This window comes from Aethina tumida, chromosome 3 (genome assembly GCF_024364675.1).
Source record: "Aethina tumida isolate Nest 87 chromosome 3, icAetTumi1.1, whole genome shotgun sequence".
NCBI classification, from domain to species: Eukaryota; Metazoa; Arthropoda; class Insecta; order Coleoptera; family Nitidulidae; genus Aethina; species Aethina tumida.
The window spans coordinates 20,233,825-20,257,221 of NC_065437.1; the positions used below are offsets into that span (position 1 = coordinate 20,233,825).

The window sequence follows — 23,397 nt, forward strand, 5'->3', positions numbered from 1 at the left end:
CACTTTCTACATACATACATTTTGATAACTTAGAGAAACTTATGGCATTTTATTGTTGTCCGTATCAACAAAATTAACACACCTGTAGGTTATCTAGTTGAAATGAACTGTAAATAAGTTTCCGGTAATTGAGAGCATTAATTGAAGGGGTAGACTCACAGGCTAATTAAACGAAACCGCCTTATTAGACACAAAAAGAGTATTATCGTCAGTTGTGGAGTAATTGAAGCAATCTTTTTATTTACATGCACGAGTGCCGAAGTAGAATTTTAATTGACATTTGACCACGTGTTCTGGTTAATTGGACAAATCATCAGTCGTGTGATTCAGTCTCAATAAAACATCGTTATCGTTGAAATTATTTTTTTACTACTAGCCATATTAGATTAGATTATAATTTTATTGCCAAATAAAAAGATTATTGATTTTTTTAATAATTGTTCATACAATCCAATAATGTTGCTAATCTTTATTGTACGGTAATCCTTTAAGTTAATTGGTTGCAATTTCATAATTCAAGTGATAAAACGTCGTTGTTAATCTGAAGTATTGGCAAACAACAATGATAAATTGAAAAGAAACCTCGTCGCCAGAGAGATCAATGTTTTAAATTGGATAAAGCCAATTTGATTTGGTATTTGTGCCATAAGCGTTGTGTGATTCCATAACAATGTCCTTTTATCGCGTTGTGAAAGCCATACAAGGGGAGATTCAACTCCTTACGTGACTTGTTATTGATTTACTGATTTTATGTGTTTTCATTTGAAAGTATTATTAACGATTTAAACATTTTATTGTTAGATAACGAAATCAATTCAACACATAAACTTTATGACAATTATTTAATGTGTGATTATACATATCGTAGAAATTTAAATAGAACCATTATTACTTTCCAAAACCTATAGTTATTGTGGAGCAACTTGTTTAATAACGTATTGAACTACTTGGTTAATCAGTAGAAATTTCTGTTTTATTCATTATTTCTAAGAATATAAAGAAAACAGTTCGTGTCTTACTAATTTAATATAATCAGATGTTGATGAGACCCGTAGCGATTATTACAATGTAGCTATCAACAAACTGAATCTAGAGCTCATCAGGAAATTTACATTTACCATGAATTTAACGAATAACAAGAACAGTTGTTTATTCAACAATATAAACAATAACCATGTTTCGTTTGAACGTGGTGCACACATTCCTACATGTTATTACAATAAATTTTAACTTAAATTGAATTTCACAACGAGGTGCAATTACCAGCGTCAGCTTACAGCAGAACAAATAGATTTCAATGATGCATGAGGAATGTAACCTCCATTTTATGTTGATTTCATTATGAATTATTTAATTACGTTTTATTGCAGGTATCAATTGAAAAGAAAAGCTCGTTTTCCCACAGCATAAATTGGTATAAATTAATATTTTCCTTGGACGACGCGATTTCGGTCGTAAATCGACTTGTCTTGTGATCAGAGTGAAACGTTTATTGCGTCTAAAATTAACAATCATTTGGCGTTAGAGTGATTTACATCGCACAGGGCCATAAATACGCAGCGTTTATCCCTTTTATCGTTTGCAAATGTCAATTTGGAATATACGATATGGTTCGGACGTTTGATCTTAACAGGCAGGCGAAAGCGTGTGGGAAGATATTACCATCTTATGTTCCTTCCTACTAAATAATAAAAAAAAACAATCATTTTCCCATTTAAACTATTACGTGTGTTCATACAAAGGTGGGACTGACAAATTGAGAACCATCCTGTTTTTACGTAGGTTCCGCAAATAATTTCATCATTACCTCAGTGTAAGTACTTAACTTTTATTACATCATTACTGATTTTATATCCACGTTGAAATAACAACGGTTCGTCTATACGAGGAGCTTAAAAAATCACTTTATTATAACAAGAAACACTTCATTGTTTATATGGTTCGGTTTAGTTCTTTTATTTATTTCTTCGGGCATCGACAACAATGTAAATATGTTCTTTTTATTTCCGTCCGATGAACTCCTTATCAACAATAATTTGCCGGTGTTTATTTTAGATGCATGTTCGATTTTGGATTTATCCACAGTGATCATTTGAATGGGCCGCGTTTCATTTACGGTTAACTGTTAAACGACAAAAAAATCAGGCTGTTTAATTATGTTACGTATTAACATTCATTTACCGCTACCAGCCCATAAACAATACCAAATAGACGTTAATAATTTCAAATTTTATACTTCGTAACGGGTTTTATACTTATTTGAGTTTTTCTCTTTTTTTCTCTTTAAGCTATGTAACTGCAAATTTAATGTTTTAGTGAGCCTGTAAAAGTAAATATATACTGTATCGGTGTTATTGTTTTAGTATTGTAGTTGTATATTATCGTTTCGAATATTATGATGGTTTATTAAATAATATGCAGTTATTTATCACAAATTCAATTTTGTTTATTATTTCTCAAATAGTTGCGGATATTAATAGTACGGTGATTTAGTACGTCCATCTATTATAACGCAGGCCAATGGCCCTAGATGTTGATAAGCAGATTCTGGTATAATTGAACCGTGTTTCGAATGCGTTCTTTAATCCGATTAATAGAATTCCTTGTTTATTTTATGTGTAATATGTATATATCAAGGCTACTAAATAATATTTTTCTGTGTCGAGAGTAATATTATTGCGAAGGCCGCTCTGCTGACTTGCAAGAGGTCGAGGCAAGATAATATCGAGGTCGGAAAAGGTATTTTGCAGGCGAGATGAAAACAATATTTTCCGTGCAACCAATGTGTTTTATAAAATATTAAATTATACCATTTGAATATTTCAAGAAATACAATGAAAAAATGAGGTTATTGAATTGTAGGGAGAAATGTTTTAAATATAATAAAGTGAATGGAAGTTACCTCTTTTTGTATAGCCTTTTAGAGTTTATGAAATCGAGGATAAACGAAGAAATCTTAAATACTTTCCTGCAATATTTTTATTATCTCTGATACAACAGATCGACAGTTAGATTGAAGAATTAAATATGATAAATTGCATTTTTTATATAAATTATGCTATTATTTTTTATGAATTTTTATAAGTAAAAATATATAAGATTGTAGTTTGTCATTGTGCAATAAAATTAAACTTACTTTTAAGAAAAACTTTTGATATACCAAAACTTTCATTTTATTTTACAGACTTGAATATATTACAAAAACACTAGCTTTAGTGCTTATGTATGTGTAACCTAAAAAAAGTAATTAAAAATAGTTTTTTTTTTGTACAATAACGTGCATCACAAAGTATAAAAATATTAATTTTAACTAGCTTTAGAGATTAATATTAATTATAATTAAACTTATTATCAAGAAAAAATTTAATTTTAGTCTTGTTAAATATAGAAATTTGTCACTTTACAACTGTGTTGAAATTTTCTAAATAAAATATTAACACATATCTTATCTTCAATACATATCCCCTCAGAATTATATATAATTATTACAATAATTATGAGATTTTTCTAGTAATCGCTCAGTTATTAAAATTGTTAATTATCAAACTTTTTAGTTCAAGTTGAATCATGTCAATAAGATTATTATGATATGAGTCATCGGCATCTTTTAAACCATATGTTGTTTCATAAATAATTAAGTCATTGGTTTAATTTAAAAATTACCATTCAATGGAATGATGTAGAGACTAATTATAACGCATATAAATGTTTATATGCGTTATAAACGAGCATTTATTGTCAATTTTATAAGTTTACGAAATAATTAATAAATTTCCGACCTTGCATTGTTGAATTTAATATTTATAACATTTTTTAACTTTGTTGATGTATGCATAACATATGTAAATTACAATTGATTGTATGAATGTTGAATTTCTGTTAAAAAATAAAGTAAAATCACGTAAATAATTGAATTTTAAATACATAATTTATTGAAATCATTATTGAGTCTCTATTATAAAGCTTAAATTTTAATTAGTTTCTCTTTTTCGTATTCATATTAGTAAAAGTAATTACTTTTAATATGTGTCAGATTTACATATATGTATGTGTATTTCAAATTTAGCATTGATATAATTGACTATGATTTATCTTCAGTTGAGAACGAGACTACTTTATTGGCTGGTTTTATGTCTGAATTATAATAACAATTATCGTCGATTGGAAAGGTCAAACTTGTTGAATTGCAAACCTTAATTAACATTGTTAATGCCGACAATATGCCACGTTTTTATTGGCGGATGATACGAGGTCCACGAACATGAGTAACAAAGTAATATTAAAACTGAAATAGTATCAAAATGTGCGATTACAAATTCATACGGTATCTTGGAAAGGTATGCCACCAAATTTCACTTTTCCTTACTGTTACGAATAATTTAGAAATCAGAGAAACAAACAATAAATATGTGCATAAGTTAATAGACGTATAATGCATATTTAATTTAAATTTGAAAATCGAAATTTCTAATGTTTGTGTATTAATGGAATGTAATTAATATGTATGTTATTCATGTGATGGTTCCTTACATGATTTATATCACAAAATACATTTCTTGGAAACAGAGATAAACTGGAATTAATTTTTCTCGAAAAACATGTTTTGTTTTGACAAGAATTACTTTATTATGTAGTTCAAACCGTTAAATATGCTCTGAAATTTATAAAATTGTCATGTGTAAATATGCTGCGATAAAAGTTGCAAAACCCTCTTGCGAAATTTCAACAGGTTTAATCAGTCCCTTGCAAAAGGAATTAATAAATAAATACCATAATAAAAAAATGAGTCCCATTAACATAAGAAAAATTGTTTTAATTAACTTTTTATGAAAAACTGTCTGTCTGTCCAAATTTCTATAGTTAACGTTGTCGTATTTAATAAAAAACACACAGATTTCTCCGCACAAAAGTAACCAAACCCATCACTGGTGCACTTCAATATTTTCGCTTGAACTAAGACAAGTGCGTTGGACGTTCACACTCGCTTCGTTCGATTGTTTGGATTGGAAAAGGTCAATACGACGACAATAACTACACCGCTTCGCACCGACAAAAGGGCAATGTCATGAAAGAGATTCGCCACATGTGTCGCAAACTAAGTTTAGAACCACAAAAGAATGAAAATGTGCAACATCTGTGTCTGTGTCTTTTTCTTATTTGTGCTGTTAGTAATTTCCTATTGCATTTTTCACTTTTATTAGTAATACACAATATTACAATAACATGTAACACATTTTATATGTAGTACATATGGGATAGTCCATACCAAATCGTTCATTTACGAATATCTTAGATTTTTTGTAGTAATTTTTTAAAATGTTAAATAGTATAGACTATTTAATGTGAACGTTAAAATGATAATACTATGGCTATTGTCATTTTATGCTGCATTATAGAAACTACTATATTCTTATTCTATAAAATGTTACATATATTTTTCACAATTGAGTTGGACATAAATATAGTAATCTTAATTCTAAAAGGGATTTGACACTTTGTGTAATATTCCTTATTTTATAATTTTGGCCCATCTTGGTTTCATAGACCCAAGAATACGACAAGTTATATTATATTCCTTCAAGGTTCTTGAATTGGAGTGATATGATTGGATTGTTTTTTGACATTATAATTGACAATTTTTCGAACTCAGACAAATTTGGCCAGTCCGTTAGTAAATAATCGATTTAAATTCACAGAAAGCAATGAGAGACCATAAAGTAAAAGTTGTTAAATTTTGTACATCGAAAAAGAATAAAATTAGATTAACCAGTTGCTTAGTAGACATGACAATAACATAACACACAATAAACATTATAGGTACTGGCATCCAATTCAAGTAATATAATATTTAATATATTTTAAAAAGTTGCTATAATTATGAAAACTACTGTATATGTAGTTTTCAACATGTCATTTATTTTTTTAACAGTTATACTTCAACAATTGACTAAATAACACTTTTTTCCAAATTATTCATTTTTGAAAGAATTTTTTAATAAGAAGTGTCAAAATTTAAAAAATTAATATTTGTTTTTTTTTTAAATAATTGTAAAATCTGATCTTTTGATGACAGAAAGTACAACGAAATTTTGATAATTCACAGGAAATTGGTTCACAATGGCGCAAATAATAAGAATTACATGCATATTATACATAATTCGAATTTCAATAAAATGAATGTCTTGATAAATTGAACAAAATATTTGGTAATTTATTCGATTAGTTGAAGTTTTTTGGGGGAAATCCCTAATTTCGTCGTTAGTTATACGAATGATTTTGATAACCGTGTATGTTCGGGCAATACATTTAAGTGATAAGTTAGAATAAGGATTAGGACTTTGAAAGGTATAAATAAACAACATCACAAGACAGATAATCAAATATTTTAAATACACCATTAATAAGTAATTTATAAATTTTATTATTTTAGTATGTTTTCACCGTTTTTTCAACGGTATGAGTAATATTTTTTCTATTACTATTAGATTATAGCTGAAAACCTTCACTGGTCATTTGGTACATTCATGCTTACTTTGTAGTTAATTTGAATCTTGATCTTGAAGCCGAAGCTCAGCTGTCTCTGTAATAATGATCATTTCATTTTGAAGGAATCTAAGTAGGTAACAAAAAAATTTCAGCGAATACCCAAAGGATCGAGTTCATTAGTGATTTGACGTGGAATGCCCCGCATATGTACTTTTTAAAATTAACGTGTTGCTCGAAGCAGATCATATTTATGGCAAAGTGATTGCGAGGAATCATTAGAAGTAACACCTAACGGCCTCGACAAGTGATTTATTTCTGATACGCAGTCAATGATTTGCAGATAAAAGTGGTCCGTAAACATGAAGCCGCGGGCACAAGACGCCATGTGCAAGCGTTCGCATTAATCGCGGCCGCTTAATCGAGTAACAGTTTTGCAATGTCGCTTCGGCGGTGGCGCATCGCCGCATGTTCAGGGGACCGGAGTCCCGATGACCGGCAATGATACCGAATGTCGTTTCCGTTTTTTGTTCGGGTTCCCATCTTTCTTCCTGTTCCGTCCGAACGCAACGCCGCGTTCACTGTTTGTTAACCGGTTATTGTGCAAAATAACCGCTCCGTTGCTCTGCACGCTCTCTTTTCCACCATTCACCACTGACGACCGCCCAACGCCGCAGCGGCGAACGGGTCTTGCGATTTGCGGATTCTTGATTCGGCCCGCCGTACGGTGATGTTGAAATCTTGTATTTTTGCCACTCGACATTCGATTCTTTGGGAACGAAAGCCTGCCCTTGTCGTACTGGGTCTTGGGTGTTACGAGTGGTTCCAGATTAGAAACTGAAAAGATGACTTCAATCTTCAGAAATCAATTTTTTAAACGTTGATTGCTTCAAGCCGCTTCTTGATATCTCTAACTGTTTCTGAAATATCTAAGCAAACTTACTTTTGACAGATAAATATAATTTATAATTTAATTTATATAACATTGTCCGATTTGGGTCAAATATGCACCGTTTAGTTCTACTCAAGTAATTGATTTTACAGTCTCCTCTTGATGCCAACTTCCAATCACTAAGAAAGCTTTACAATGCAAGAAAAAGACGGTAAACGCTTGGTCCGGATTATATGGTCGATGTAGCAAAACTTCCCAACCAAGTTCCCTGAGTTTCTGATGAGTCATAATAAATGTGGTGGCCATACTACTCCTATTGACCAATTTTCGCCGTTTATGGTCAATCGTTAGCTTCAAATGGTCTAGTTGTTGACACTAAAGATCTGAATTTATTGTTAGGCCATATGGAGACCTTCTCATCATAAATGATTTCTTTCCAGTCCCACCAAATACACAGCAGAACCTTCTAGGCAGTTAGTCCTGGTCTGGCCACTGTTTAATCTACTTCGCGGCATTTTCATCACATATGTGACCCATATCTTATCTTAAGAAATGGGTCGATTTCATTTCGTGTGGCCAAGATTTCGCAGATGGAAATTGGATCTATCATGTTTTTTTTGGTGTGGTACGCAGCTTCTTTTTAGATTAAGCTTTGTGCAAATGGTTTAAAACTATTTTATGATCCATTATTTAGTTCCTGGGCAGCGATTATCTCTGCCAACTTCGATTATTTTTGTGATTTTATCGACAATTCCGATATTTATAAAGTTTTACTTTTCTTTGAAATTTTAAAAACAAATTAGAGTATGATTTTTTTTGAAATATTAGTATACACTTTGTTTCAAAATTTTTAGTCTTCAAAGTTTTAAAGGTGAGAACAATTAAGTCCGATGTGCCCACATTAATTGTCTTACTGACATTTCCTCCTGATACTCACATACCTAAATCATTAATTAATGAATGTTATTTGCGAAACAATTTTATTACTTCATGGATATGTTTTATTCTTAAAAATTGATTATGAAATTTTAATTAATTATATTTTTAATAATGATGAGTTCTTCAACTTTTACCGTATAAAAGTTTCACTAGTATGCACTAAATAACGTGTGTGTTGCATAAAAATGATTAGATTATGCTAATTTCAATTAGAATTTGAATATTGGAACGAAAATCTCTTTACGGTTAACTTGATATCGTCTAGTTTCGCATTCATGCCGACAATGAAGAGACGGTCATTTGAGTAAAAATCGTGTATGAAAAGTTATGATAGATATATGATATTTGTGATGGTGATGTGAGTGATTATTTAAGGTATTTTTTACTAATTATTTGTCACGTCAGTTATCTTCCAGATAATTCTATTTTCAAGACTTACTAATATAAACAAATATAGTTAAGTTTAGCAGTTTTCATGTTAACAGCAAAGTGTAATTTATGGAATATTACTGATAATTATGATAACAAAATATACATATGTTATAATTATATCTTCTGATATAATTATATCTTATATTATAATTATATATTATATTATAATATATAATTCTGCAAAATTAATTAAATTTAACCTAAATCATTTAAAATAATAGTACTTATCAAAGATAAAAATGAGAAAGAGAAGACAAACAAAAGTAAAACTATAGTAGAAAATTTTCTAAAATATAAGTTGTTATAAACTTAAAAAGTTTGCTTAATATTTTCTATTAGTATTTTATTGATGAATACGGAAACAGAATTTACATATTTATACATTTAATACATTATTACAAATAATTGATTTATTTAATTTAATGTTTATAATTTTTTGAAATGTTACTAGCTAATGTGAAAAATGAAAACAACTTATACTTTAAATAGTTAATCTAGAAAAAATTCATCCATTCTTAAAGAAAATAAATGATTTATTTTGTTTAATTATTTCTAATGGAAGAGATAACTTTATCTAAAAATTAATCATAAATACAATAATTTAATAACACAATTTACCAAATTTAGTATTAAGATGACATGTTGTACATGATTAGTTAGTTTTATTCAAACAAATACAAAAATAAACACAATCAGTATCAAGTACAACGATTTTTTAAAGTATTTAAAGTAAAATAAATCAATTATTTTTATTTTTTATTGGTTCCTATAGAAAAGAAACATAAGTTCTCATAATATAGTAGAAAGTTTATTTAGGAAATCTGTATTAAACTTGAACAATTTAGGTTTTGTGGGATCAGTTCAATTAATTGTTGCTTTCAATTCAATAGACTCAATGCATACATAATTTTGTTTCATTGTTAAGATGTAATCTATTTCTTCTTGGAACGAAGGCTTTAAAATATACATACAGCTAAAAATTTGCATCAGTCAAGGTTTCAAGTTACGTTTGTTAACAATGGCTGCAAACCCACGCGTTTTTAAGAAAAATTTGTTTGTTTTTATCTTTATGTGTCAACAGTAAAATGAACAATTAATTCTGGTAACCTTGCATTTTAGATTAGACATATTTGATTTGAGTTGTTGATGTAGTTTTGTTAATGATAAACAATAAAAATGATTTTAATTTACCTGGGATGTGCCACTGATTATATTTTTAATTGTAGTTAAATAATGTTAATACACCCAATAATGTTAATACAACCAATAAATATAAACCGACATTTGTCATAATAATTTCCAAATACAGGGTCAAGCTTTGTGCTTTCATGTGCATCCTAAATTTAGATGTATGTTTATGGTATCCTCGGGTTTTAAAACGATTAGTTGGATAAAGAAAATTGCAACATAAAAATTATAATATAACTGTTGCTGTAAGGCAAAGATTCATTTCAGTATCAGCTATTAAGGCTATTGAACTGGTTTATTTGTACAGACGGGCAATATTTATTTTTTTAACATATCCATTTGTTCTTTGACGCTAGAATATAGATAACGTAATATAAATAAATATATTTCATTTGTACAGAAGGTAAACACTTCACAACGATGGCTGCTCCAAATCTTCTCATGCGTTAAACAATTAAATCCCACGACGGATATTTATTAATTATTATCTATTAACAATCCATATTTAATGTCTGCTCGCGTAATGAGGTTATCTAACTTAATGATGGGTAACCGAGCCATATGTGCAATTATTACGTACGTAAGGAAGTAGGATATATTTCTAAAATTCTGTTATATTGGGCATATCATCATCATCAACATCATCATCTTGATACATCAACATTCATAATTATCCAGTGCATCTACATATATTATTAATTTCGTTCAAGTGACCTTAATTAAAAAAGTGCTCAAGTGATAAAAAGTCCATGTTAATTTATCTCGTGTTTACAGAAACTAGAACCTATCTGGTTAACATCCCCAGTTAGTCATCACAATATCATTTGAAGGGCGCACGCTACTGGGATCTTTTTAAGTCCGGAAATGTTTTTTTCTTCGTATGTTTTTCCAGGGCACGCTTTCATATTGTAAACTCCGAACACATTGACTTCGGACGGGGTTTTAAAATAGCGTAAATATAGCCATGCATTCCAGACGTCGGAACAGGGAAGCACCCCCGTTTTCAGTTCGGTCTCTAGACTTATGCTGGACACATGTTCGCAATATTCTCGAGACCCGTGACATAAAACGGTGACTAGATCATCAGTTTTGAAAAAGGTTTGGTGCTGGTCTCTGTGAAATATTTAATAATTGATAAATATGAGGATCGTTGTGTATATGTCAAAATATGAAGAAACCGGTGAGTCATTTGAATAAATGTTTAAATAACTCTATAGGAAATCCGTTACATGTTTGTTCTTTTGTTTAACTATAATCTTACGATATTGTTTAGTATAGGTAATTGGATGTTTTTTATCTGTAAGGTACCTTATAAAATAATTTTATAATATGCAATAATATTTATTGTAATTTATTATACAATATATTACCCAAGTACGTAATAACTTAAACTTTATCAAAAACTTATATATGGTATTTATGACTTTTAAATATTCTAACTATAAATCTTTTTAAAGTTCTAACTCTAAATAAACTTTGCATCCTATTCCTTGTACTTTCGATTTTTCTAGACATGTTGACTCTGTTGTCCTTGAGATCCTGGAGTTATTATAATATGCTCCATGACGCAGTCCAAAAAAATCATTGTGCAAACACTTTTATTTAACATTATAAAACTGTTATAAAACGTTTATAAATTAGTAATCTTGTATGTTCATCATATCATGTTTTTAGGACTAGTAATATTCAAAAATAATAACAATCTGCTTGAATTTTAATGAAATATTTGTATTTTTATGAAATGTCGTCCAAATATTAAAATCTAGGTGTTATAAATAGAGACTGGGTAGAAAAGTATAAATATATTAAAAACAAATTCAAAAAAAGCACAAAATTTGTCTGAAATAAACAAATTAGACAAAAAATAAATTGATTAGCCAGTAAATTAAATATATAAATCAAATAAGTTGTAACGATACTGGTAAAATTATGTCTTCTGTTTCTTAGAATTCTTTTTTATACGGTAAAATTAATTTCTACATCTTCGCAGGTTATTGATGCATATTTAAATTTTGGTACAAATTCTGGATGAATTGAAATGAATATTTGGAACGCACTATTGTTTTCTTTGAATAGAGGTAATCGTCATTTGATTATCATTCCACATATCCTAAATTATTGATTGAAATGTACTAAAACTCAATTTAAGAGACATAATCTTTTAACTGTTTTTAGCTTACTTGATAAAAATATATAAAAAAATATTATTATTAAAATATGCATTCACCTAAGCATGAAAGGAAAAAACATAAAAACTAAAGAAAAAGCGAACAAGGAGTATCAGACATCAACTACGGTCTCTTATTATAAAAGGTCAATTTTCTTGCGGTCATATTCATCGTAATGTGCTTCTTATCGATCTTACAATTAATTAAATGTCAGTGTGCATTTATATTGAATGCAAACATTTCCAAATTTGTTTTCATATTTAACTAATTTTTAAAATATTAAAAATTAATAAATATTACATCCAAATGAATTAACAACAATATTTTACTTGTATTTGAAATATGGACTTTTATGATTATGATAAGAAACTGTCTTCTTTATCGTTTGAAGTGGCTTACATTAATTCTGCACTTGATTGATTGGTATATTATCTTATATAACACTAAATGAGTGTGTTATTAAGACGCTTTCCTGAAAGCGAGAATCACGGACTATAGTTGCGACAAATAAGCCATTGTTCGCCATTCAAATCGTCGAAAGAACAATGATTGCCATTGTGAAACCTGAACGAACACTTTCACGCAACTTAATTTCGTTTGTTCCCGTCTACTCCCACAAAATTTTATTCATCACGTGTGATATTTGAAATTTTCTGTTTTTGTTTGTATAGCAAATTACTCTTTGAATTAATATGTCTATGTGCACTAAAAATGTAATTTGTTGAATCTTTACATATGTCAATTTGTTTGTATAAAGTTGTTTATCAAGTCGTTCTAGATTTATAAATATATATAAATAAGATACAACGGCAAGACTTAAAAATATATTGACACATTTTGAAGTATTTGAACATTTTAACAATGTTATCAATATTATAAAACATATGTTGTATTATCTTTTAAGCAATAATAATGTACCAAAAACAAATTTATTTTTTTTTGTAATAATACTCTTTATATTCAAATATATTAAGTGAGACCTTCTGGTTCATATTAACACACTATAGGCGGGCAGCAAAATAGTCCAAACTAAGTTGTTGAATTATAACAAAAATTAAGAGATAATTCTTTCAGTTCCGTATGTAAATCAATAGAGTAAAATTATCTCACCCCGCTTTTAAAGTAAGTACATTCAAAAAGGTAAAAATTACCCGGTTCACTAACAATCAACAGTTCTCGAGACGGGTATTTTTACCCGACCCGCTTATAGTGTGTTAATTTGGCTCTCAAAGTAAAATTAATAGCATGCTGTTTTATTAGATCAAGCCGATTGAAAACGTGCATATTTCAGCTCGCGTTTAACTGTGTTCTCAAGAAACCTTCGCAAAAGGATTCAGAAATTCCTTCCATAATCGACTGTTGCAAAAGGCAAAGGTTAAATTCTTAGGAGAGGCGTTGGTTTTTGTTTAATAGTGTAATTGATCACGATTCCACTATTGAAATTAAGTTATTTCTTTGGTTATTCAATATTATTTTCATTTTCACTTCTGTTGTATTGTTTCACTACACGATCATCAATAATCTCCACGACCTTTTTCTAATTGGGGATTAAGTGCTTGTGTAAGATTAGTTTTCGAAAAGATAGATTCAATTACGAATGTATGTAATAATTTAGCTCCGTCCTACGTAACAAGTCAATTTGTTAGGATTACTAAAGAAAGGTTAAATGGCATATAGTGCGGTAAATTGTATCTCAACTTCGTTAATCAAAGATTAATTATTCACGTCATCCATTCATTCATCATTATCCAATAAACTTTAAATAACATACGTGTAAGAGCTTTTAAAATGCCGAATGACATTTACATACGTAGGACGTGATCATCATTTATTTGATCGGTATACAAATGTAATTATTCAATTACGGTGACTCAATTTGCAACAGGCACCAATGACGATGTCGTACAGTTGAATAAACCCGACTGTTTGTGTATCCAATTAAAATCGACCATAGTGTTAAGTGTTTTTTTTTAAATGGATGACACCACTGTTTATGGTCATGCATCGGGCATAGAATACTAAACAATTGTCTTGTTAATACGTTATTTATACAAATCAGGCTTTACAATAGGCAATTTACACCAAAAAATTAACCCAAATATTTACTGTTGCGTTGTTTTATGAGGTATTTTTCGAAATTAACCTAACGTTTATGTACCAGTTATGTTTTCACACATTTGATGTTGTCATTAACCCAATTGAGGGTAAAACCGAATGAGTCAAAGTCTAGACTTTTATAGAAATCAACGACGCCAATCAGATAATGAATGAATGACTAAATCAATTATAAATAGTATTTTTATCATCGATTTTCCACGAACAAAAAAATTGAATGAAAATAGAAAAAATTATAATAAAAGATAAATGAAACCAGTATTAACAGATAATATTCCTGGCTTATTTATCTATCTGTATGAGACTTACGCAGAAAAATAAATTACATAATTTAACATTAAATTATTTAATAAACAAAGATTAAAAAGTTTCATTCATCATCATTAGATAGAAATCAACAATTCTCAAATAATTATACATTTTTGCACATTCTCACCATAGAAAGTATAGAATAAAATGCATAAATTTTCTGTGCAAATATGAACTCATGGATTCATATATACAATTAGGAAATAATAACTATGTTTCAGTTTTTCTAGTATTATTAACAAATCAGTACGTTTGTAACAGATTTAGTTTAAAATTGTCAGTAGATGTATGTACCACTGGTTTTTTTGGTTAAATTTTGAAAACAATTTGAATTTACTCGACACTGACAAAAATTTAATTACGAACTGAATTGTAAGTGAATGTATGACATTAGATAAATCATTAAATGGAACGAGCATAATGTTATAAACATACAGACACACATAGTATAACTAATACAATTTAATAAGCATTAACATTGTACACACATTTGTACACGAGATGTATTTTTAAATTTATTACATGAATAGTTCCATTGAGTATTAATATATAGTCGTATAAATGCAATAAGGATAACCATAAATATGTATATTCAAAATATGTATTATTTTTTAGCTATTTTAATTTTAATGTGTGTGCTGGGAAACTGACCAAAGCTGCATTCTACGTGTCATGAAAGTGATTGTATAAAAGTTAATTAATAATTAATATTTTTTGACCTTTATTTTTTTAAATTTTACTGATATGGGAGATTTAGAGACATTACGAAAATATTTGAAAAAAAATGACTTTCAAAATTATTGTATGCGATCATCAGTATTAATAATTACAGATATTTTTATCCTTATCAAATCTTGTTTTTGATCCCTGTAATCCCTGTAGTATATAGTCAATAATATGCGAATAATGTGGAATTTGCACAATGCAATCTCTTGAACTTTGTATTTTTCTAGCCTAGCTCATATAGCTTATTCGGATCATTTGAATACTAATTATTCATTTCGAAATGCAATAAACAACAACGCAGTTAATTTATGTATTTCTAATGATTTTATATATCGTTTTAATTATCCACTGCTGGTAGCCCCCAATAAATATTCGCCAAGCCTCCAGCAGACCAAACAGGCAATTAATATGCCAAAACGAGGCTATTCTAAATAAATCAGTAAATTGCCATCGAAACGCAGCAATCGTGCTGGAATCGTGACCCAGTAAATGGAGTCGGGTCGGGTTGGTATGAGGAAACACTGAATACTGGTAGCGTGGCCAGGGAACAAACAACAGCACAAGAAACGTGTTAGAATGTCAAACGACGAACGGCCCCAACGCACAAGGGGAACGACGTGTAAACACGTATCGATGGCTGGCGAACATGACTGACCGTCCGACCCACCCACACCATGCCGTGGATGAGGTCATTTTATCCTCATCGCGCCGGACCACTTTTACGCCGTGCTTTTCGTATTATCTGGGATTATGTGATTTATCAACAAATATACGAAATGTGTGCGAAAAATGCTCATAACCATACAAAGTTGTTACATTTCATGAAAATTAAATACTTCAGTACATTTACAATAGATTATATATACTATTATGCATAATATAATTAAAACGAAAAATATTAGCAGAAATGATTAAAATTTAGGAGTGTGTGTTAGTCAGTTAAATTATATAAGATTAGATATGATAATCACCTCTCTATCTATACTACCGTGATAGTATAGATTCATAGAAAACGTATACTGTGACCATCGACAATATGTGGTATGTAAAAAAATTAATTAAAACGCGTTCATTTTTCGATGAATAATTTATGAGAATGTTAGTATTTTTATTAACAGATTTCAGCTCGAGAGATAAGTCAATATTTTCTGTATTAATTCAAATATACCATCATATTTTGTTACTATGTCGGTTTGAAGTTTTACTTAATAATTTATGTTATGTCGAAGTCTAAGAAACGCATCTTATATTTTTAGTGATAGCTGGTTGATAGATTTTTTGCTTCTCAACCAACTATTCTTCATCATCCTGTTCATTTCGGATGTTATATTGCTATGCATATGCTTCTGATAAATCTGATATTCTGTATTCCATTTGTATTTTATATTTTTGAGTTATTTGTGATTTATCCTGTCACCGAAAATGACTTCAACTTAACTTTCTTTTTCTTTTGTTTCAGTTGGTTCTGTGCATTATGAACCTAGGCCAGATAATAAGCTGCAAGTTAGAACTAACATGAGTCAAAGAGACAAGGTAAACGAATTTGAGCAAGGACGTATTCGAGTCCTTCAGGAAGAACGTTTGCACATTCAAAAGAAGACCTTTACAAAATGGATGAACTCTTACTTATCGAAGGTAAATAAACTCTTATCTTGCATAACAGGAATTTTCTTCTATTGGTTTATAAAAGCTAATCCCAAATGCAAACAACAACGGATATTATCTAATCTGTTATACATATTTACATAATCTAATAATGTAAATAAAAATATGTTCATTTTGCACGTATATCTTATAAAATAAATTAATATTACAATTATAATAATCGTTTGTTGTAACTCTAACCAATGCAAACCATTTCAGGTGCGAATGGAGGTAGACGATGTGTTCGTCGACCTGGCAGACGGAAGAAAGTTATTAAAACTCTTAGAATTAATATCAGGCGAAAAACTTCCAAAACCTAACAATGGAAAGATGCGGGTACACAAAGTGGAAAATGTTAATAAAAGTTTAGCATTTTTACACACAAAAGTTAGATTAGAAAGTATAGGTGCGGAAGATATTGTTGACGGGAACCGCATGTTAATTTTAGGTCTTATTTGGACAATCATTTTAAGGTTTCAAATACAGGAAATTGAAATTGATGTGGTAAGATCATTATTTGATAATTCCTGCAAAAAAGTCATCACAATGTCATTTTAGGACGAAGAAAATGAAAGTTCAGAAAAAAAATCTGCCAAAGACGCCCTCCTTTTGTGGGCCCAACGGAAGACTCATGGTTACCAAGGGGTTAATATTACTGATTTTTCTACATCGTGGAGAAATGGATTAGGTTTCAATGCTCTAATTCATTCCCACAGGCCAGATCTTTTTGATTATGACAAATTATTAAACAACAGGAATATTGATAACCTCAATCATGCTTTCAATATGGCAAACGATGAACTCGGCATTCACAGCCTTTTGGATGCTGAAGACGTCGACAATAGTAGACCAGATGAAAAGAGTATTATGACTTACGTCGCTTCATATTACCACACATTTGCTCGTATGAAAAATGAAGAGAAATCTGGAAGAAGAATTGCGAAGATCATCAAACAAATGGCAGATTCCGATAAAATGAAGGGTAATTATGATAGGCTTACAACTAGCCTATTGGACTGGATCCAGAAGAAAACTATTGAACTTGAAGACAGAAACTTTCCAAATTCTTTGGAAGAAATACAAAATCTGAGCTATCAATTCAAAGAATATCATACAAAAGAAAAACCACCAAAGTATAAAGAACGTAGTGAAATTGAAGCTCTGTATTTTAATATTAACACACAACTGAAAGAATTAAAACAACCCATGTTTAATCCCGCTGATGGTAAATTAGTTCAAGATATGGAACGTGCCTGGGATCAGTTAGAAAAAGCAGAACATAGTAGAGAAGTTGCTTTAAGAAACGAATTATTAAGACAACAAAGATTAGAAGAACTGTACTACAAATTTGAAAAGAAAAGAACTTTGCGTGAAAATTACTTGAAGGAAATGACGCAAGTTTTATCAGATCCAAGATATGGTTCTAATTTCACTCAAGTGGAGGCTACAATGAAAAAACATGAAGCTATTAGTGCCGATATCCTTGAAAGAGAAACTAGGATTCATGATTTATCCCAAATGGCCGATGAGCTCAAAAGAGAAGGTTATCGTAATGCTCATAATGTTAAAATTAAAGAAGCTGATATAATAGATTCTTGGAACAACATTCGTGATCTTTTAGATAAACATAGAGAAAATCTTAACAGAATGTCTAACATAATGTCAATATACCGTGACATAGAGTCTACTTTGGGAAGTATGCAACAGTTACGAAGTGACTTAAATTCCGTGGATACGGGAAATCATTTGATAGCTGTAGAAGAGTTACTGCACAGACATGCCCTACAAGAACTGCAAATTACTTCATTAGGAGAGACGGAGAAGAAACTTTTCAGACAAGCTGAGCAAGTAAACACTCAGAATCCTAAAGAGCAGGAAGCACTAAAGAAAAAGTTGTCGGATTTGTCAGCAGCTTACGCAGATTTAGTTAATGCAAGTAAGAAGCGTAAAGCAATACTGGAAGAGGCTAGAAACTTTTATCAGTTCATCCAAGATCAGGAAGATGAGGAGGCTTGGCTGGTTGAAAAGCAAAGAATCTGTCAAGCAGGTATCACAGCTAAAGATCTGAGAGGTGTTCTTAGTCTTCAACACAAACACAAAGTATTAATTGATGAAATCAAAGCAAGAAAAAATAAGTTTGATCAACTAGGTAAGTTAATAATCGTCGTAAATTTATATAAATCTAATTATTGATTGAATTGATATATTTCAGGAGCTTCTGGAAAACAACTAATAAGCGAAAAGCATCCCCGCTCTGCAGAAATTCAACAACATCTGGATGAAATTAAAAAAGAATGGGAAACATTGGATAAACTAGCAGATGAAAGATCGAAGCAGCTGCAAGACGCTGCAGAAGCATATGAATTTTACGCAGACGCCAACGAAGCCGATTCATGGTTGAATGAAAAGATTGCAATTGTGCGTTCGAGTGACATTGGCGTGGATGAACCGAGTGCTCAAGCTCTTCTTGCGCGACACAAGGATTTGGAAGGAGAAGTAAATGTGTATGGAGAAGATATAGACAGATTAAACGTCCAAGCAGATAAGCTTATTGCTGCTGGTATATCAAATTTGTATTTAAACACTCAAGTGGAATTAGCTGGACCAGTTGAAGAAGTAACCTATGAAGAGCGGATGATTCCTCAGGAAGTTTATGAGGATGTACCGGTTCAAATAACTGAGTATATAATTGTAAGAGAGGAAAAGAAAATTCCTCAGGTGAAGGCTTTATATCCTTTTGATGAACATGGATTTAAAATGAATAAGAAGGACGTTATGGTTTTGTTGAATAATACTAACGCTGATTGGTGGTGTGTTAGGAAAAATGATGGCTCTGAAGGATTTGCACCTGCTAATTATCTACAAGTTATTGAACCAACTATTGTTTCGGTTCCAACTAAAAAACCACAAGTTGTTACGAAACTAGAAAGGAAGAAAACCACTAAATTGGTCAAAACAAAAGTTCCCGTCAAGAAAGTTAGACAACCAAGGCCATCACACAGAAAGCCAGACGACAATGATAGTGTACCTAAAAGGCAAAAGAAAATTAATGACACATATGAAGAACTGAAGAAATTAGCAATTGCGAGACATGCTTTACTTGAGGATGCCATTAGATTGTTCCAGTTCTACAAAGAATGTGATGATATTGAGAAATGGATGAAGGAAAATGAAAAACTATTGTCCACGGATGATCCTAAAGATGATGTACTCCAAGCAAAACGTAAATTTGAAGTAAGTATGTTTAAAGTACAACATGAAATGCATCAAAACCATTATGCTTCGAAAATTATTTTATGACGGTTTCTGATTTCTTAACATTCTATAATTATGATCATATATTCTTTTCCAGAAATTCCTTACGGATTCATCTGGAAATAACAAACGTCTCGAAGAACTTGATGCCGCTGTTAAAGAATTCGAAAAACAAAATCATTCTCAAATAGAAAAAGTTCACGCAAGACATCGACAAATACAGGCGGCAGCTCAACGACTGAACAGATTAAAGGCGAACAAAGAAAGAAGCTTAGAAGGAGCAAGTAGTGTTGAATTATACAACAGGAATTGTGATGAAGCAAAAGACTGGATGATTGAAAAAATGAACCAGTTAGATACCGAAGTTCTGGGACATGATTTGAAAACAGTTCAAGCTTTACAAAGGCGACATGATAACTTGGAAAGAGAACTCGCGCCTGTAGAAGACAAAGTCAACAAAGTCAAGTTACTTGGCAATGAAGTACAGTTGACATATCCTAGTGAAAGACAAAATGTTAAGAAGCGGCAGAAGGAAATCGATGATCTTTGGTCTCAAGTCAAGGAAAAAGCGGCTGAACGTAGAGGTCGATTAGAAGATGCAGTTGGTCAACAGATATTTACAAACAGTTACAAAGACCTTTTAAGATGGGTTACTGATGTTAAGGATCAACTAAATGCAGATAATATTGTCAGAGATGTTCAAACCGCCGAAAATCTTCTCAAAAACCATCAAGATTTGAAACATGATATAAAAGCTAAAAATGATGAATTCTATCAAGTGACTAACTTAGGGAAAAAATTGATAGAAAATAACCCTAGTATTAAGGAAGTCCCAGAAAACATTGAGAGACTAAAACAAGAACAGGCAGCTATTGCCAGGGGCTGGAAAGAAAAAGATAAGTGGCTACAACAGTGTCTACAACTTCAAAAGTTTAACAAAGAGGCAGATAAGATTGATGCAAGCAGTTCTGCCGCACAAGCATTCGTGGAATTTACAGATTTGGGAGTACGTTAAATTGATAATTTCGAATTAAATGTGTTAATGTAACTCATTTTCATTTTAGAATTCGTTAGATGATGTTGAAGTATTAGCTAAACAACATAGAACATTTATGAACACGTTAGCGGCACAAGACGAACGCGTAGATGCTCTTAGCAAAAGAGCTGATGCTTTAATCGCAGAAGACCATTATGAGAGTCCTGGGTGAGTAACATGCACAACGTTAGTTTCATTATATTTAATTAGTTGGTAGTTTTGAAAAAATAATTTTTATTTTTTTATAAACTTTTAGAATTGACGAACGAAGAAATCAAGTCATTAAAAAACGCGAAGCCGTGAAAAAAGCGGGGTTATTACGTAACAACGAGCTAGAAGCTTCCAAGAACTATCAAGAGTTTTGTGCAGAAGTTCATGATTTGCGTGTATGGATGGCTGAGAAGATAAAAACTGCTTCAGATGAAAGTTACAGAGATCTCAATAATTTGGAAAGGAAACTCCAAAAACATGAAGCTTTTGAACGTGAACTCCGAGCTAATGAAGGTCAATTAAGAACTGTTAATAAGTTAGGTCAAGCTCTCATTGCCCAGGACAGTTACCGCAAGGATGATGTGGCAAAAACTCTAAGAGACCTTAATGATGAGTGGCAGAAATTGGCCAATTTGTCTTTGGAAAAAGGCAGGTGCTTACGCCAAGCGGAAAATCAACAAAATTTCAATAACAATATTGATGATGTTGGCAATAAATTGGACGAGATCGAAGATCTATTAAATAGCAAGGACGTTGGAACTGACTTACGGTCTTGTCGCGATTTATTAAAAAAACAAGAACTTTTAGAATCTGATTTAGCACAATACAGGAAACGAATGAGCGATTTAATTAATCAAAGTCAAGATATGAAAGACGATGGTCACTTCAATGCTGACGCTATTCATCAATTAGCCTTGGGAAGACAAAAGCAACTGGATGATCTTGAAGCACCCACCAAAAGAAGAAAATCGCTATTACAAGAAGCGTTGCAATTTTATGAATTTAGATTTGACGTAGATGCAGAAATGCAATGGATTAATGAACATCTGCCTCAAGCGAATTCCGAAGATTTTGGTAAAAATTTGCACCAAGCACAAAATTTACACAAGAAGCACAAGAAACTTGAAGCTGAAATCAGCGGGCACAGACCAGCAATTGATAAGACACTTGACAGAGGAAAAGAACTCGTTGATTCCAAACATCCAAACAGTAAAGACGTTGAAGAATTGTGTTCCACACTTGAGGAAGCTTGGAAAGAATTGAAAGACAAGGCTAATGATCGATCACATAAATTAGACTTGTCTCTTAAAGCGCAACAGTATTTCTTCGATGCAAACGAAGTAGAATCTTGGTTAAACGAAAAGGAAAATTATGTTAATAGTACTGACTATGGTAGAGATCGAGATGCAGCTACTAAACTTCTTACAAAGCATAAAGTAACACACACACACATCTTGTGACATAGTTTTATTAATTAATGATATTTCAGGCCATTGAATTGGAATTAGAAACATACAAAAATATTGTCGCAGAGATGGGTCATTCAGCACAGTTAATGATCAAGTCCCATCATCCTGACTCAACGTTAATTAGTGAAAGACAGAACGCTTTAGAGCATTTGGTCAGGACATTACAAACCAAAACAACCCTCCGTCAACGACGATTGATGGAGTCACTATTTAGACATGAATACTTTGCGGAATCCGCCGAACTGGAGAGCTGGATAGCAGATAATTTGCAGCAAGCCTGTTCAGAGGACTATGGGCAAGATTATGAACATTTAATAGTACGTTGTTTAGAATCATTATTATTATAATTTAATAAAATTTATTATTTTAGGTATTGAAAACTAAATTTGATGACTTTAAACGACGAATCGATGCTGGTTCAGAAAGGTTCAGACAATGTGAAGACCTCGCTCATAAATTAATTGATAATGAAAGTCCTTACAGCACTGATATTGAAAACAAGCAACTGCAGCTTGCGTAAGTATAAAATTAGTCAATGAATGTTTTGTTGCTAATAAAAAATTGATTAATAGTCTAACAGCTAAAAATTTACTTTTATGTCTTTCATTATTTTATTTGTCAATACATTATATTACAATTAATGTATTATACTAACCTTTATATTGGTGTTGGCACTAACTAATTTCAGAAATTCGGAATCATCTGAAGCCATTCTAGATGTGAAAGAAAAACATGAAAGTGTTAGGTAAA

General features: G+C 31.0%; 1 protein-coding gene across 2 annotated transcripts in view; it reads left to right on the forward strand.

Annotated features, from left to right (window-relative positions):
* LOC109601834 (spectrin beta chain, non-erythrocytic 1) overlaps window positions 1-23,397 on the forward strand; it is a 37,614-nt gene that overhangs the window by 6,463 nt on the left and 7,754 nt on the right. For both annotated transcript variants that reach the window (XM_049965750.1, XM_049965751.1), the window contains exons 2-10: window positions 16,712-16,887; window positions 17,116-17,400; window positions 17,455-19,045; window positions 19,109-20,130; window positions 20,249-21,157; window positions 21,216-21,355; window positions 21,444-22,614; window positions 22,668-22,964; window positions 23,018-23,163. In XM_049965750.1, coding sequence (XP_049821707.1) covers window positions 16,768-16,887; window positions 17,116-17,400; window positions 17,455-19,045; window positions 19,109-20,130; window positions 20,249-21,157; window positions 21,216-21,355; window positions 21,444-22,614; window positions 22,668-22,964; window positions 23,018-23,163 — 5,681 coding nt within the window. In that variant the 5' untranslated portion in view covers window positions 16,712-16,767. The remainder of the gene's footprint in view (window positions 1-16,711; window positions 16,888-17,115; window positions 17,401-17,454; window positions 19,046-19,108; window positions 20,131-20,248; window positions 21,158-21,215; window positions 21,356-21,443; window positions 22,615-22,667; window positions 22,965-23,017; window positions 23,164-23,397) is intronic.